The 17,663-nt window shown below is 40.5% G+C and overlaps 1 protein-coding gene across 1 annotated transcript; it reads left to right on the top strand.

Moving 5' to 3' along the window:
- The first annotated feature begins 15 nt into the window (after positions 1–15).
- Positions 16–11,689, top strand: ANKRA2 (ankyrin repeat family A member 2). The gene is made up of 9 exons (XM_065657041.1): positions 16–73; positions 809–1,210; positions 3,241–3,399; positions 4,766–4,831; positions 6,864–6,961; positions 7,161–7,286; positions 7,679–7,745; positions 7,837–7,917; positions 8,339–11,689. Exons 2-9 carry the CDS (start codon positions 922–924, stop codon positions 8,392–8,394), a joined length of 942 nt encoding a protein of 313 aa, XP_065513113.1. The 5' UTR covers positions 16–73; positions 809–921; the 3' UTR covers positions 8,395–11,689.
- Positions 11,690–17,663: the final 5,974 nt, after the last annotated feature.

Raw genomic sequence — 17,663 nt, 5'->3', positions numbered from 1 at the left:
GATGCTGTCCTGCCCCGGGGCGGCGTGACGTCACTTCCCCCTCGACATCAACGGCCGGAATGGCGGTGCCGAGGTGAGGCGGGGCCGTAGGAGCGGGGCCGCGGGCCCGCGCTGCCGGCGCGGCTCCCGGCGCGCTTCCCGGCCGGCCCGCACCAGTGGGAGAGGCTCTGCCGTGTCCGTGAAGGGTGTCGCGGCGGCCCGTTCCCGTTGCCGGTGGCCTGCGGTGCGGGGGAGGGCGCCAGGAGCGGCTGCCCGCCCGGCGCTGCCGCGGAGCCCGGCCTGGCCCTGGGTTTCCCGCGGTGCTGTCAGAAATCCCCGGGTGCTGTGGGATGTTTTGCTGTCATCGATCGAAAAGGGATCGACTGTTTTCCTACGTGTGTGGTAGAAACCATTTATTTCTCTCAGGCTGTGAAAAGACTTAAAGTCATAAAGAGACATGATGTCACTTAAACTTCTCCTTCAGGTCTAAAGCTTTTAGACAGTTAAGTCATCTTCTTATAGCTTGTTCCTGTCCTAATAGAAATGTGGTTGGTTGTGGTGGGTTTTTTGTTGCAACCAGACTAATAGTCTGGAACGTCTCTTAGATGAAGCTCCTACTGGCTTCATTATGGAATTTGGCTTAAATATCAATATAATAAAATCTAAGTGGAAGATTTGGTCAATAGCGTGTGAGGGCAGGAAGACTGATATTTCGTCAAGGTTTTCACTATCAAAACCAAATTGTATAAGCTTAAATGAAGCCAGGTTGGATGTATTGTTTATGCTTTACTTCGCCAGAATTTTGTTAACCTGTTTTACATGTGTTCAGTTGCAGGTAGTTCAAACATCTGCATCTCTAGATACAACTTGGTTGGCCGGAGCTGCTCTTGGCTAGAAACTATGAAGAAACATTTTGCATAAAACTTTCACGTGACTGAGGCCATGGCATCTTCAACAAACTTAGATGTTGGTGCCCAGTTAATTGTGGAAGAATGTACCACTAGCTACAGCCTTCCACCCATGCCAGACATCAAGGTGGAGCATCAGCTTGACTCCAGCACAGAGGAGGGCCCAGCTCAGAGTGTCGCCATGGGAATGAAATTCATTTTGCCCAACAGATTTGATATGAACGTCTGCTCACGATTTGTGAAATCTTTGAATGAGGAGGACAGTAAAAATATTCAAGACCAAGTTAACTCTGACCTTGAAGTGGCATCTGTCTTATTTAAAGGTTGAACTTTATGGTATAAATTGTTATGTGTGGACTGTGTTACCCTTTTTAACTGTTATGTTTTTTTTAAAGTCTCTGCTTTATATGTGTGTTGATCAGTAATAGTTTTCCAAGATTTGTTCCCTTAACGTTTTTACTGTACGCTTAATGGATTATTGATGTAAAATCAATTTCCCCAAAGATTAGTTTTTAAATCACATTTAATTTTTTTAAAATTGAAAAAGTAGGTGTACAAAAAGTCTCTAATTTAATAAGAGCTGATGCTACTTACGAAAACAAGCTTCCTTTGTGTAGCGTGTCCTGCAATATCCTACATATTGTTGAATGTATGTATCTTTACAAAACAGTAGTGAAAGTCCTATATGATCATTTCAACTTCAATAGCTTTGTGCAGCAAGTTTTGTCTTTTCACTAGTACGATGACAAAAGAGGTCATCCAGTTGACTTTTATCAATATGGCTGTACAAAACCTGTAGTTGTAGTGATTGGCTTGCCAATTCAGCTTATACTATTTGAAAGCAAAAGTTGCTGCGATTCTGGATCTCTGCAGTTAATGTCCAGCCATTGCTAGGCAGCTTTTTCAGACTTGATCTGTGCTTTCTCATGGCTGAGCATATCAATAGAGAACAGTACTAGGATTTCCATCTATTTCCACTTAGAAATCGTGGTTTCCAGCACTTGCTGTAGTATTTCAGACTGTTAGTGATGTATCTTTTCAAGAGGTTGAATTTGTCCCATTTCATATAACAAACACACACTTACTGTGGATTTTGATTATTTCTCTGGTTCGTGTTGTTTGGCTGCAGTTCAGCCATTGTAATTTTCAAACTTTTTTGATTTGCAGGCCCTAAGTGCTTACTAGTGGAGCTGCAGACCTGAACGTCAAAGTTAGACCCATCAGCGATAGGGTTGTTTTTCTTAGGTAACACTTGTGAGCCCCTTAGAAGTAGTCCTGCGGATCCAGGGACCGCAGGTCAAAAATCCCTGGTAGGTCTCTAAATTGGGTCACGTCAGCTGTAGCTATTTGATTGGCAAACAAAATATAATTTCATTTCCATCCTGTTACCCTCTACTTTTAATTGATTCTCTCACCAAATTTGTGCTTGGGTGTATGATCATGAAGTTCTCTATGGTATGAAGTCAGTGTGCGTGTTAATTGCTTCCAGTCATTAATTATTAGTGCACAGTGATGTCAAATCAATTTAGCTAATAACGGAGTTTAATCCTTCAATATGTTTTTCCAGTATTTAATCAGTTATCTTCTTAAAAATTATTTGGTTTCTCAGATACTTCTCAAAACATACTTGTGAGAATTAGAAGCCAAGATAAGATACATATTTTGTAATTAAATTACGTTAGATTCTAATAGAAAGCTAGAAAAGTTAGTACAAATGAACACAGCAGCACTGAGTAACTTCTTGAATTCTAAGTGGTGATCTGTTGCGTTTTATATAAGTTAGTGTGGAATATCTCTCTTCCTGCTGGATATGTATTCATAAGGTATTCAGAATGCCATTACAGTTTTATCCAACGGGAGCAGAAAAAGTCCTGGTAGAAAAAAATGAGTGAAGGATGTCTCTACCCATGCAGTGGGCTGGTTGGAGAGTGGGCAGAGGGATCAGCTGAGCAGTTACCTGCCTACATGGCTGAGCAGAGCTGCATCACATTACTGCACTGGACAGTGTTAGTGAGGGTGTGACAGGCTAAGTGGAGCCATCCTACCTGGTGAATCTATGCCAGGCATGTTGGAAGTCCAGACAAAGGCTTACCTTGTTTAGATACCAACTGGTCTCTGGGTGACGTTACACCATACCAAACATGTTGGGTAGCAGTATTGTTTTCTGCCAGAAATGAATACAGCCGTTTATTCAATTCCACACACTGGAAAAAGCATATTTCACAAAGCTTACTTAACATGGATTTTAAAGATCTTTTGGTACTGGGGCTTTCTTGTTTGACTTGGAGTCTGTGGCTTGCTTTAATGCTCCTACTAGTACTAAAATCCTGTCTGTTTTCTTTGTTCAATGTAGCTGAATGCAACATCCACACTTCTCCTTCCCCTGGTATCCAAGTAAGACATGTTTATACTCCATCAACTACTAAGCATTTCTCACCAATAAAACAGTCAACTACCCTAACTAACAAACACAGGGGAAATGAAGTTTCTACAACACCTCTGCTTGTAAACTGTAAGTATCCTTCTGCATTACTGTTAATAATTATTTTGTGAAGTGTATGTTAGATGCTTGACAGATTTTTCTGATATTTTTTCTTTGGTGTTTTAATGAAACATTAATACAGGAAGAAAACATGAGGTAGTCTTGTCTAATTTCATGTGGTCCCAACTGCAAAATAGTAATCCATCTGCTGTATTAAATCCATGACTGAAGCATTTTTTCCAGAAAAAAACCAATTCTTATTTTTAAAAATATAGATCTAGATTTTTCAGATGTTTCTAAGTTTTAAGTTAATGTGCTTCATATACTTGTTTTCAGCACTTGTGGATCCTGTAAAATTTGTTGAAATTAGATGATTGCTAGGTGCTACAGACTGCTGCAAATACCATGATTGTCACAGATGTTGAAAGTCAAGAAGGCAGTATTACATGTGGGGTTTTGTTATTCTTAATTATCAAACATTTTCTTTGTAAATTATTATCTGTAATTTACTTAATCTATAAATTATTTCCTGTATAAATTATAAGTCCAATGTTTTAATAAAAAAGGTTGCTTGCATGGAGAAAGTTAATCTGAAGCTGCAACATAGGCCTCTGAACAAAATACACAGTCTTTCTGAAAAAAAAATTAACTTTCAAGTAGCGAAGAGGACAGTGAACATTTACATTTTGTGTAATCATTAGCTAATTTTGTTATTACATAATGTGGATAATGTATTATATATTGCTTCCTGAGCACCTTTCAGACTTGCTCCAAGTTGCAATTATCAAAACCATGTATCTGTGCAGAGTTTACTGTGCGATCAGGGATTTTTTCTTCATAATCTCTTAAGAATTAGTCTCCTTTTAATGTTTGGTACCTTTTATTAAAAATAATTTTTTTAAAAAGTCTTTTTTTTCTTACCCTGTAGATGTCATGTTGTGTATAGTTTTGTAATGTCTGGTCTGCGGGCTTTATTGAGCAGTATGACAGGTCTCTTGATGGCATGTGATCTCTTAGATGTCATTTTTAAACTACATAACCTTAATTTGTCAAAAGATGCTTATTTTCTTTCGATAAGTGTCCTTAATATGATCTTGGGTTGCTGACCAAGCAGCAGAGAAGAGAGCCTGTTGCCTTGTAAAGAGTCAGTGTAGGAAGTATCTTCACTTTCTAGTATGATTTATACACTGGTTAAAAAATTATCTAAACCTATTAAACTCTTTGGAAATTTTTCAGTTTTTACGATAATTATTCCAGTTAAGAGTATAAGGTTAAACCCGTCTACACTCTCAAATCCAAGTTCTGTACTGCTCAAGCAGGTGGTCATGCCCAGCTCTAAATGGAGCACAATGAAAACTGATGTGTGTAACAAGGGGTTTTGTTTCCCTTTTTTCAGCTTTATCAGTTCATCAGCTGGCTGCTCAGGGAGAAATGTTATATCTGGCCACACGTATTGAACAAGGTGAGACACGGGGAGGTTAAATGCCTTCCTTTTTCTTTGGGGTATTTATACCCTGTTGTGCTGGACTTTTTCCCCAAGGCTGTATTTTAAAAAAATCCTCAGTTGTGGTACAAATTGGAGGATGTTTGAGGTATCTGTTCTTCACTGGTGTGGACTATTCTTTCACATCAGTCATTTATTCACTCGTTGCTATAATTCGTATTTTAAATTAAACATTAGCATTAATGTTTGTTGGTTGTTGTTGGAGTTGTAGGTAAATCCCTTCCTTTCCCTACTCCCTAACTGTATAGGTAATTGTGGAAATGAGAAGGGAGAATCTGTTAGTTCTACCAGAAGAATTAATTTTTTTTATTTGTCTTGGTAATTTTAAACACATTTCTTTTAATAGTGGTTTTCCAATTCTACTTAATCAATCAACATATAGGGCTATATGTTGGTAATTTAAGCTATAGCTCACACCTGCAGTATAATAGTGCTGCTCATTCTGAGCTGTGTGATAGTCTTCAGTGTGACATTTGTGTGTCCATAATACAAATACAAAATTTCAATTCTACATAACATATTGAATTGAGTACTTTTAATAGTATATTCTTACTGTATTGTTAGTAATCAGTATCAGCAGTGCATCTCTGTTTAAATGTTTACTGCAAAGCAGGTGATGAGTCACCAAGTCTATATACTTTGTAATGAGCCATGTATATGGGAAGAAAATTTATTCTGGAGTGTCAGTAACAGTTGAAAAGGGACATTATGTGCTATGATAAGCATGGGATTTTTTAAGTACATCCACCTCAACTACTTCAATCAGCCTTGTTCTTCCAGCTGCACTAGAAGTAGACCTTAATTGTGTCCATAAAACTGAGTTATAACTGGAGTTATACCATCTATATTGTTTTACAGGCTAATCGTTTACAAGATTCTGTGGCTCACTCTATTGCAAAAAAACCCACTTTTCAGCATAATACAGAACAGCTCTTTATTTTCAAGCAGCCCTTTTTCTGCCACCGTTTATTGCAGGGCAACAATAAAAGTGTGGCAGATGCTCTCTATTAACCCACACACACACTAAGGAAAGTGAAAAGGTGGAAAAGGGAGAGAGACTTACAAGTCAGAAAGTTAAAAAAGCTTTATTACTAATAATGATAGAAATAATGCAAAATATACAAAACCAAGGTCGAATCTCCCTGAGCAGCAAGAGCAAGTGGCAGACACTAGGAAGTCCTGGACTGGATTTTGCAGTAGACAGGAACTGGATTCAGGGATGCATAGATTAGGACCAGGATCAGGATTGCAGGCAGGGGAACTGGCAGGGTCCTCTTCAGACACTGGTCATAGAGCAAGACCCTCGTGGTCCCTCAGCTTTAAACTGAGTATGACGTGGATGACATGGAATATTTTGTTGGTCAGTTTGGGCCACCTGTTCTCCCTTCCCTGCAAGTACGACCCTTGTACAAGCCCTCACTTATGGGACATAAGAGGTCTACCAGCGACCTTGGCTGCTATAGCAATAAAAGACAAACGTGGGCCTTTTCTGCATACAATTCCTACCATTAGGTCAGTAAAACTATAACCAGCAGGTGTTATCAGCTCTGGACCAAACAGTGTCTGAAAAACGTGCAGCCAACTTCAGAAAAATGCAGTTACTTAGAAGAACTTAGCTGAAGGGAAAATTTGCTAACAGAGAATTGGTCCTGTTTTATCCAAAACCAGGACACTTTCCAAAAATAAAGCCCAGATTACAGACAACTTGTAACATTTCTGAGTAAAAACAAAGCTTGATTTATGGGTCTTAAAAAAAAAAAAATCCAACTCTCCGATTTTACTTTTTTCAGTTGGATTTTTTTTCTTTCTCGGACAGAGAGATTTACACCACCATTGGGATAGAATTTTGTTTTCAAAGTTAAGATGAGAATGACTTCCGAGACACGCTGGTACCTCAGTCTATTCCCCATGGATACATCAATGTATTTCACCAGCTTATACAGTGCATTAGTGAAAGAGATTACTAAGCTGCATATTTTTCTTTAAACAGAAAATGTTATCAATCATAAGGATGAAGAAGGATTTACCCCTCTGATGTGGGCTGCAGCTCATGGGCAGATAGCAGTAGTGGAATTTCTCCTCCAGAATGTAAGGAAAAAAACACAAAATTTATTTATTTACTTTTTAGTTCAATTTGCCTTCCTAAGTTTGTCAATGGTGCTATACACTTAAAAGTTTTAAAGTACTGTGTAAAACTTCACATTAAAAATGTTGTTGTTGTTGTTGTTGTTGTTGTTGTTGTTGTTGTTGTTGTTGTTATTATTATTATTATTATTATTATTTTCAGGGTGCAGATCCTCAGATTTTGGGCAAAGGGCGAGAAAGTGCCCTATCACTGGCTTGCAGTAAAGGATACACAGATATTGTCAAAATGCTGCTGGACTGTGGAGTTGATGTCAATGAGTATGACTGGGTAAGACTCTCACTTGAATTTATGTCAGAGGGTACTTTGGTCTGAAGTTTGAAATAGGGCACAGCACTGGCTTGTGCTTGAAAATTGTTCTACCTCTTCTGAAATATCTGAGAGTTTCAAAACTTCCTTAGGATAAGGGAAGTTTGCCCTACTGGTTCTGACTTCTTGGTAAAAAGAGAATGACACTAAAGCGGAGTCCTTGTAGGAGGGTGAGCTTACAGTGTAAACAGTAGACAAGAAAAGATGTAAGTTGTGAAGAGCCAAAACAGGACCTCATTTTTATAAAACTTGTGAAGTCTCTTACTGGTACATAGAAGTATACTGTTGTGTAAGGAATTGAGTTGCAGACTGCTCAATCATTAAGCATCTAAGGCTTTTCCCTGCTTTTGCAGAATGGAGGCACACCTCTACTATATGCAGTACATGGGAACCATGTGAAATGTGTAAAAATTCTCCTTGGTAAGTAGACTGTCCAAACTGAATTATCAGTAATAATGTACTATCAATTCTCATTGTCAGAAATGTGAGTTTCTTTTCCTGTTTCACATAGAAAGTGGTGCTGATCCAACTATTGAAACAGATGCTGGCTATAATTCCATGGATTTGGCTGTAGCTTTGGGATATCGGAGTGGTGAGTATTGCAAATGTAAATTCTTCTATTTTTATTTTTACTGCTCCTTGTTTATGTTGCTGCTGTAATGGCCCAGTAGAGTTTTTGCAGCTGTAGGAAGATTCCTTCCTGACAGTCCTAATACACTGAAATGTATCGGCTCAAAATGGGCAGGAGTTTCCATCCCTGTCTCAGCGAGAGAACAGATCATCACCTGCAAAACCCATTATCTGCCTTACCGGGTGTATTGTTTTTGCATTATATGAGGCTTATATTTTCCAAAGGGATGCAGACTCTCTTTCCAGAGTGAATTTTTTCCTGTGTGTTTTTTATAAAATGGTTGTACAGGATGAGCCAGTATCTGTCAGGAAAAAATGGTACAACCCTAAAGATGTGCAAGAACATTGAACACTGATTAACCTGATTTTTTTCTCTGCTTTAGTTCAACAGGTTATTGAGTCTCATTTATTAAGGCTTCTTCAAAATATCAAGGAATAATGGTTGGCCTTCTGCAGGTCTCAGTTCTTGTCTTAGAGGTTTGAACTGCTTTTTAGCCCTGTAATCAGTGAAAAGGGTTAGTTGTTTTTTAACTTTACCTCAGTTCAACTATTTGCTGTTTTTAGTTAAGCTTTTAAATATGCTTCCTCTTATTGTTGTTCATAGAACTATGTGATGTCATCCTTTTCTTAAATGTATTTTATATAATATTAGAAGAAAAAGTTGTTGTGCATGACAAACTTTGTAAATAAACCCAGTTTTGACTGTTTAAATGTTTACAGTGAGCGGCACTGTACGAAGTGTTCTACTTGATCATATGGTTGATAAATATTCACAGGAAGAAATTTCTTTAGATATTGCAGTATATCACCACAGAAGATAGATGTCTTTACTGTTAGTAATACCAAAATGCACACCATGTGTGATTGTTTTAAAGATCCCTCGTTAATATTACTGTGTCAGCTTATAGCTTTGTCCAATTTTTAATAAGATGGTAATAAATTGAAGGACTCTGATGGTAGTTTAATTCATATCTGATTTCTTTCCACTTGCTTCTGCCTTCTTGTTGTAGTCCTGAAACAATTAGGCCTGAGTGTCTCAGGCAGAAATTTCTCTGGTATAAGTAAGCCTAATGGCCAGTGCAGAATTCCTAGCTCCTAAATATCCTCCCTGTCACGGCTGAAAGCAGTCATCAGCTGTATGGGAAGAGAAGTCAGACCCTACTGCATTCCAGCCTTCTTCAGCTGAATTGTGGCCTTTTGATCATAGAATATGGAAGGGGCCCGTAAGGACCATCAAGTACAACTCCCCATTCCTCAGACAACCACCTAACACTAAACCACATGACTAAGAGCATCGTCCAAACACTCCTTGAACTCTTGACAGGCTTGGTCCCATGACCACTTGCCTGGGGAGACTGTTCAAGTGACTGACCACCCTCTCAGTCAAGAACCTTTTCCTAATGTCCAATCTGAACTTCCCCTGATGCAGCTTCATTCCACTTCCTCATGTCCTATTGCTGGTCACCAGAGAGAGGAGATCAGCACTTCCCACTGCCCACCTCGAGGAATCCATTGGCTTCAATGAGGTCAGCCCTCAGCCTTCTTTTCTCCAAGCTGAACAAACTTAAGTGACCTCAGCTGCTCCTCTGAAGTCTTGCCCTTGAGGCCTTTCACCATCTTTGTCACCTTTGTCTGGACACACTCTGAGTTTGATGGCCTTCTTATATTGAAGCTCCCAAACCTGCACAGAGCACTTGAGGTGAGGCTGCACCAGCACAGTGGAGAGTGGGACAATCCCCTCCCTTCCCGGCTGGCAATGCTGTGCTGGATGCACCCAGGACACGGTTGCCCTCTTGACTGCCAGGACACACTGTTTGCTCATGTTCAACTTGCCATCAACCAGAACCCCCAGACCAAACTCCCAGATCTCTCTGTGGGGCTGCCCTCCAGCCCCTTGTCCCCCAGTTTGGGGGGGATGTCCCAGTGTGGCAGGTTAATTAAAACAGCAATTATGATTTTGAAATCGGTTGAAAAATCAGGGAATGTTAACTATTTTTCTGGGATCCCTGCATTTAATCAAAGCTACACTGAGTAATAGGATGTGATAGTTTTGCACAAATAATAGACAAGCTTTTGAAAGAGACTTTTCAGAATCTTTTCCCCTGACAGTACATATGGACCCCTTGTGTGGTGTTGATGTGTTTCCATAAGCATTTATCCACTGTATCCAGTAGAGGTCTGGCATCTATTCAGATAGGTAGAGCCCCAATCCCTGCCTTTCTTCCCCAGTCCATGGGCAGTAGGCCCAGCTCCAATTTACTCTCCACCTAGAGTTCACAAGACACGAGTGAACTCAGGGAAGTTACTGTATTCCTTCTATAGCATCTCTACCATGTTTTAATTCTTCTGTTTGAAAATCATTCCACACACAAAGGAAATCAATACTGTTCGAAGTACATGCACCTTGATCCTGACCAAAGGTACTGGAAGGCTGGGGAATAATCCAACTAACTTCTTTGGGTCAGAGCCAGAGATATAATGAATTCAAAATGCTAGCTTTGTTTTTTTTCTGAGTGACTGAATATACAGTAAGGGAAAATGTAGGAAAAAAATGCAAACCTACATGGATTAAACCTAAATTTGTGGCCAAATTTCTGTCTGACTTTGGACTGAAACATCTGCAGTATATAAAAGGTGTAAGTCAGATCAGAATTAACCTCTGAAATGCTGTTGGTGTGAAAGCCAGTCTGAAAATCCATTTATTTTACAAAGTTGAAATCTGAATGAACCTTAAGGGCGGTGAAGCAAGAAAATAGAACTGACCTTGCAGGTGTTGTTGAAATCCTTGCAGCACTTAAGTGACTATTATCTGTCTCTCAGGCTTTGACACTTTTATTTTTATATAGGGTTTATGCCAGTTTTACTGTACCATGCGTGATTAAATCAGATGGAAGAAACAGTAAATCTGACATGCCTTGGAAGCAAGAGAGAAAAATCATTTCATAATCAAAATCTAGAAAAATGTGTCTTATTGTAAGTCACTTTAAAATAATACAAAGTGGCAATTACTGTAAAGTTTCATATTAGAAATACTGAGATTTAATGGCCTTTGTAAGAACAAATGTTGAACTTCCATGTTTGTTGAAAAACAACACAAAATGCAAACTGTATTTTCTTGAAATATCATAACTTGAGCCACTTCTGATCAATTTTTAAGACATCTTAAGTATATGCATGCTGTATAAGTACACATAAGGAACAGAATTTCCATTTTTTGTATTATTTGTGTTACAGGAAGGTACTTGTTCTAAATTATGAACATTCAATATCTGCTTTGTATTTTGTCTTGAACTTCAATCAGCATTGAGTTAATATATAGGAAATAAACTGACTGATAATCTTAACTGTTGCCTGGAAATGTATCCTAGAAAATGCATTTTTGGATTATATGGGACAATAGAAAATGGATGATGGTATGACTGGCTGGGTGGATGAGGGCAGAGCAGTGTATGTTGTCTACCTTGGCTTAAGCAAGGCTTTTGACACTCTCTCTCACAGCATCCTCATAGACAACTTCAGGAAGTGTGGGTTGGATGAGTGCATGGTGAGATGGATCATGAACTGGTTGGATGGCAGAGCTCAGAGCGTTGTGATCAATGGTGCAGAGTCTGGTTGGAGGCCTGTACTGAGTGGGGTTCCTCAGGGGTCAGTACTGGGTCCAGTCTTATTCAATCTGTTCATCAATGACCTGGATGAAGAGATTGAGTGCACCCTCAGCAAGTTTGCTGATGACACCAAACTGGGTGAAAGGGCTGACACACCAGAAGGCTGTGCTGCCATCCAGCGAGACCTGGACAGGCTGGAGGAGTGGGCAGAGAAGAACCTGATGAAATTCAACAAGGGCAAGTATCGGGTCCTACACCTGGGGAGGAATAACTACAGGCACAAGTACAGGTTTGGGGCAGACCTGCTGGGGAGCAGCACTGCAGAGAGGACTTGGGAGTTCTGGTGGACAACAGGTTGACCATGAGTCAACAATGTGCCCTGGTGGCCAAGAAGGCCAATGGTAGCTGGGGTGCATTAGGAAGACTGTGACCAGCACATTGAGGGAGGTTGTCCTCCCCCTCTGCTCTGTCCTGGTGAGGCCACATCTGGAGCACTGTGTCCAGTTCTGGACTCGCCAGGTTAAGAAGGACAAGGAACTACTCGAGGGAGTCCAGTGGAGAAATACAAAAATGATTAGGGGTCTGGAGCATCTTTCTTATGAGGAGAGACAGAGAGCTGGGTCTGTTCAGCCTGGAGAAGAGAAGGCTGAGAAGGGGTCTCATCAATGTTTATAAATATCTCAAGGGTGGATGTCAAGAGGATGGGACCAGACTCCTTTCAGTGGTGCCCAGTGACAGGATGAGGGGCAATGGGCACAGACTGAAGCACAGGAGATTACACCTGAATATGAGGAGAAACTACTTCGAGTGTCACAGAGCAACTGGAACAGGCTGCCCAGAGACATTGTGGAGTCTCCTCCTCTGGAGACATTCAAAACCCGCCTGGACAGATTCCTGTGCAATCTCCTCTAGGTGAACCTGCTTTAGCAGGTGAGTTGGACTAGGTGATCTCCAGAGGTCACTTCCAACCCCAACCATTCTGTGATTCTGTGAAAAATAGAGAAATGTAGATTAAGACAGCAAAATGTAAGATTTCTTCCATCTTTTGCTGTAGAATTTCAAGCAATTGTCAGTCATCACCACACATCCCACAAAAGTGAGAACAAAGGTGAAGATAGTCATCTTCAGAAACCATTTCCTGTATTAAGAACCCCTTCTATAGCATAACATTATGCTGCTAAGTCAGTGAACATGGAATTGAAGCTTTATGTGGCTCTTGCAGGGGCCCTGCAGGGAACAGCCAGCAGTATTTCTTAAGCTATGGTTCAGACACCCTGAGGAAAACTCGGAGTTAGCAAACTGAGAGGAAAATTAAAAAAAGAAAATCTATGGAAAGAAAAAGCTTCACTCACTGCAAAAAATTACTGTCAAGAAAGCACAGACAACAGTTGGTTATGCAATATTAACAGCATGCTTCACATACTTTGTGTTTCTTGAGGCACAACGATGAATTTTTGTTTCTCTTGCTGTAAATACTTCTCAGTATTCAGCTTTCTTTGTTTATAGTGGTAAAAATTTTAAAGCCCTGATTCAGCGTTGATAAGCATTTTGAAATGTCGGCCTGCTGACTTTGTTTTGGTGAAAGAATTCTGTAGCCTCTGATGGCAGGGAGGAGACACTCGGAGTTACCTTCAACCCACACCCATGGATCTGAAGGCAGCGGTGTTTCCTTGCCATGGCATGCCGCAAGACCAGAGGAGTTTGGAAATTCTGCAGTCAAAAATCTTAACTCCAACCTGATTCTCCCCATACCTTTCACCAAGAGCTCTTGCCAATGTAATTTCTTATGGGAATGTTAATAAAATATTTTACATTTGAACTAGAATGACAGCATACTGTATTTCAGGGTGTTAACAAACAAGTTGTTTTTCCTGATTAACTATTTTTGCCAAATTCAGTGTGCAGCGTGTAATCACAGATGTCACGAACTCTGCCTCACAAAGCAGACTGCCTAGCACCGTTTCATGTAGTAATGACAGCCAAACGGTTCAGAGCTGCACAAAGTCTTTGTCTCATCCATTTGCCTTTTACTTCTCAGGGTATTCTAGTCTATTTAACACAGCGAGCACACAACAAATGAACTCTAGTCTTCAACGCATGAGTATCACATTTGTCAGAATTTACATTCACCAGAAACCTTACAGAGCAAGACAGACAGGCTTTATCTGTCTGGCAGGGGGGCAAAAGAAAGCTAAAGAAGGAAGCAGCTCTGTTCATAGAGGGCAATAATATAGTTGTAAAATAATTGTATCAAGGAGAAAAGAAAATTTTACATATCCACTTTATAATTGCTCAAAGAAATGCTTTCACACAGAAAATGGCTGAAAAACTGGACCAAAGACAGTGAAGAATAACCCTAAATAGATTGTTAACATTTGATTAAAATAAGTTAAGGTGCTGCCTGTAAAGTGATTCTTAAAGGAACTGGGACCAGGTACCCCCCACTCCCAAACCCTAGTAACATGGTGGGCATAACTAACACCATTTTATAAGGTAAGCAGCCATTCTCTGGGACCGAGCAGGTCTCGTGTTTGTTCCTTTTCCCCTCATTACCAGTCCCTGAAGGCCCTGTCCACCAAGCAGACAAACCGAACAGGCTCCTTCTTCCCTTCCCTACTGGTCACAGGTTCCTGGGCAGCCCTGAAGGTCCCCGTCACCTGCCCAACCCAGTCGTGTTGGTGCCCCCACCACAGAACAGGGAAACGTAACAGGTCCCAGGGCACTGTCTGTAAAACTGAGCAGTTACAAGTCCTAAAGGGGAACTTGGACCAGAACGGCTGCTGGACAGGGAGACCAGGACCCCTGGGTGGCCAGGAAAGCCCCCACCACTGTCTGCTTCCTCTGAGGACCGAGGGAGCGACTCGTATGCTTTTGCATGATTTTTGAGTCTAGATTATGATTGTTATATTAATACAACAAACCACATGCTAAGATCCAATCTGATCTGCAGAGGGTCTAGGTCACTAGAAACCATAAATGAAGTTGTATTATAAATTCTGTATTATGCTACTTATAAGTTGTACTACATTGATTCCGCTTGTAGAAATCACATGCTATTCTAATTGTAACTTCCTGTTAAGAAAATAAAGCTTAAATTATAACTATGATTTAGTGCCATGATAATTCTGTCAAGGATCTCTAAAAGAACCTGTCTGTCCCCTCAGTGTTGAGTAACAGAAACATAACTCTAAATCTATACATTGTCATTCAGACAGGATTCAATCAAGTGATTCAATCAATTAATCACGTACAATGTTAGCATTACTATTTGCATGTAAATTTGACGAGCACTTTGCAACACTCTTCCCAGTCTGTTCTGTTTTTCCCTGGGGATGTTACTAGTTCCACTCTGTTGCCTTCTTTGTTCATCTGTCTTGTACTTTGAATTCCCCACTTGCATTTCTGACACAGTTACAGAAAGCAGCAACCTCCAGCCAGACCTTCCCAGGGCAGAGCCTCATCTCTCTTCAGCCTCCTGTGGGCTTTTCCTTAGTAGAAGAAAAAACAAAACAAAACAAAACTGTATCCTGCACCACCTCAAGCCACACATGGAGCTGAGGGAACCAAGGGATTGAAGACAGGGCCTCCGCTCTCCACCTTTCCCAGGATCCATGCAAGGTGATCACAGGTCCCCGCACTGTGGCACCAGAGGCAAACTCTGCCCCAGGGCCATGACACAAGGCTTCGCCCATGACACTCTCTTTTTCAGAGAATTCAGCAGTTGGTATCCCAATGGTATTCCTGCAGAAATACTATTTCTCAGCTCCAAGGAGATGGAAATCCGGTATTGAACCTTATTCTTAGTTGGCTGAGAAACAACATAGTCAAACTTCTACTTATGGCATGCACCAATTTTGGATTTCTGAAGCTGTTTTACTGTGCCTTGGTCATACATTCTTCAGTAACTTTCAAGCAATCTTGAAGTTCACTTTGAACTCTGATGATGCTACTTAGTTTACAGCTATCTTTTCAGGCTGTGAGGTAAGTCCAGAACTACTACTTATTTTCCACAACTGTTTCATAACAGTACTTGGAACAGAAGTAACCAGGAGTAACCATGAAAGTTTATCCTAATTCTATAATAGGTAACTTGTTCTGCCTAAGCAGTTCACATTCACAGCTCTAGCTAATCCCTAGCATGAACCAGATGCAACTCTATGTTCTCATAAAACTGTAAAGGATAAGTGGTAGGAAAAAAGAGAAAGACTGTATTTACTGGGATGATAGACTAAAATCTGTTTTGCATTTTTCACTGGGAAACTGATTGTTAGGGACATTCCAGCAGAGTTTTTCCTGAACATTGTGGACCAGACTTTTTTTCCTTTACAACAACAGTATAAATCACTGGAGTGCAGACACAGCTCATCACTAGAATGATCATCATTAGCATTGTTATAGCAGTTCCGCTTGCATGCACCTCCTGCTGAGCAGCACATAACGCTTTCAGGAAGTACACTGCTCCATCTGGCAATGAATGTATAACTGGGTAAATTAGGAATCCAGTCACTTGGAACTTTAAAGATCAAAGATATTGTTAGGGGTTAGTCCTAGGAATGATGTCTGAATAGATCTTTCTGTTGAGGTTGATTTGTCACCAAATTAAGCTAGCAACTCTCCAGGCATACAGGACTGTAAAGCATGTCAGTCAATCTTCAGCAGATGAGCAGTGATGAAGCCAACCATGCATGCAGAAATCAGCGGGGAAGGTTGTCCCACAGAAAAGGAGATGTAAACTGGGCACAGCAACAAGGTGGATTACAGCTGTGGGACTGTGCTGTACCGCCTGTCCTTTTCCTGCAAGAAGAAGCCTAAGTAACCTCTGAATAATCCTCTGGAAAAAAAACTACCATACTCACCTCTATTGTGAGGAATATTGTTTTGATTCATTACGTAAACCAACGGCTCCTTTTTTAGCACCGAAATCAAAACATGGCAAATACAGCCACATGGCATGCTTTTTTCACAGCCCACAGGTTTTTCTAGCACATCAGCTTTTCTATTTCAGAAATACAAAATACAGCTTACAGGACAGTATAATTTTCACAAAAACTCTAGTATATATGACTTGCAAGTATTTCAGGAGGACCTGTCTTACCATTCAATGGCTTGACTCAGTCCTTCTGTATTATTGTGAGCTAGAGGACACTGGATGATGTGCAATCTGCAGGCAAACTTGATGCACCAGCACTTAGCCAGGCTTCTAGAACAGTTAAAAAATGGGCAAGCTCTGGCTAAACCCTAAAAATCCCTGCACTCTGCATTGGTAGCCCTTGGACTACACCTAGATTATCGTAAATGCTATAACGTAAAGGACTCAAAATGCTGTTGCTTCTGAAAATGCATCACAAAACCAGCTTGCCTAGCTATTCTGCATCTGTGGTATAACGTCTGTCTTGAGTACAGGCTAAGATCACAGGTGTAACATCACCATTGTCTCTAAGAAGGCTTTTGTTAAGAAGCGCTATGCTTTTCTGCTCACAGAAAATACGAAGGTTTCAAGAAGACCTGCAGCCTCACAGAAAACACATTGGTGCATCCTTGAAGGCTCAAGTCCTCCTTGGAATTTAACCTACAGCCTGCTGACATAGTTTGTCTGTCAAATATACTGTATTTCCTGATGAAATTAGAGAGCTACATAGATGGGACATAATTGAATAAGCAAAAGTAAAAACAATCTCAGGTTTTGAAACAAATAATAGTGCTTAATTTCCAAGGTACAAATAAAGTAGGACAGTGCTAAAATACGAGGACCAAATAGAACAGGAGTAGAGGGTCTATTCTACAAATGTGAGGGGACTGACACACTAAAGCAGAACGACAATTCATCTACTCTACAGCTCCTGACAGAGGTCAGCCTAGACACCAGTGTGTACGTGCATGAGGTCATATCTAAGCATGTCTGAATTTGGTATGCTGGTGGAAGAAGATGACTCAGTGAATCCTGAGACCTGTAGGTTACTCCAGCTTCTACAAACAGTAAAAAAAACACACCAAAAAAAACTTGAACATCACCACCCCGGGCAGGAATTACTGGAGCATGAAAAGCCGCAGATGTACATGGGGACTGTTTATCCAAATGCTGCCCCCAACATATGCTAAAGGC

This window comes from Caloenas nicobarica, chromosome Z, assembly GCF_036013445.1.
Source record: "Caloenas nicobarica isolate bCalNic1 chromosome Z, bCalNic1.hap1, whole genome shotgun sequence".
In the NCBI taxonomy this organism is placed as follows: Eukaryota; Metazoa; Chordata; class Aves; order Columbiformes; family Columbidae; genus Caloenas; species Caloenas nicobarica.
Note: the sequence above shows the minus strand (reverse complement) of the source record. Positions and strands in the feature narration are given on the sequence as shown.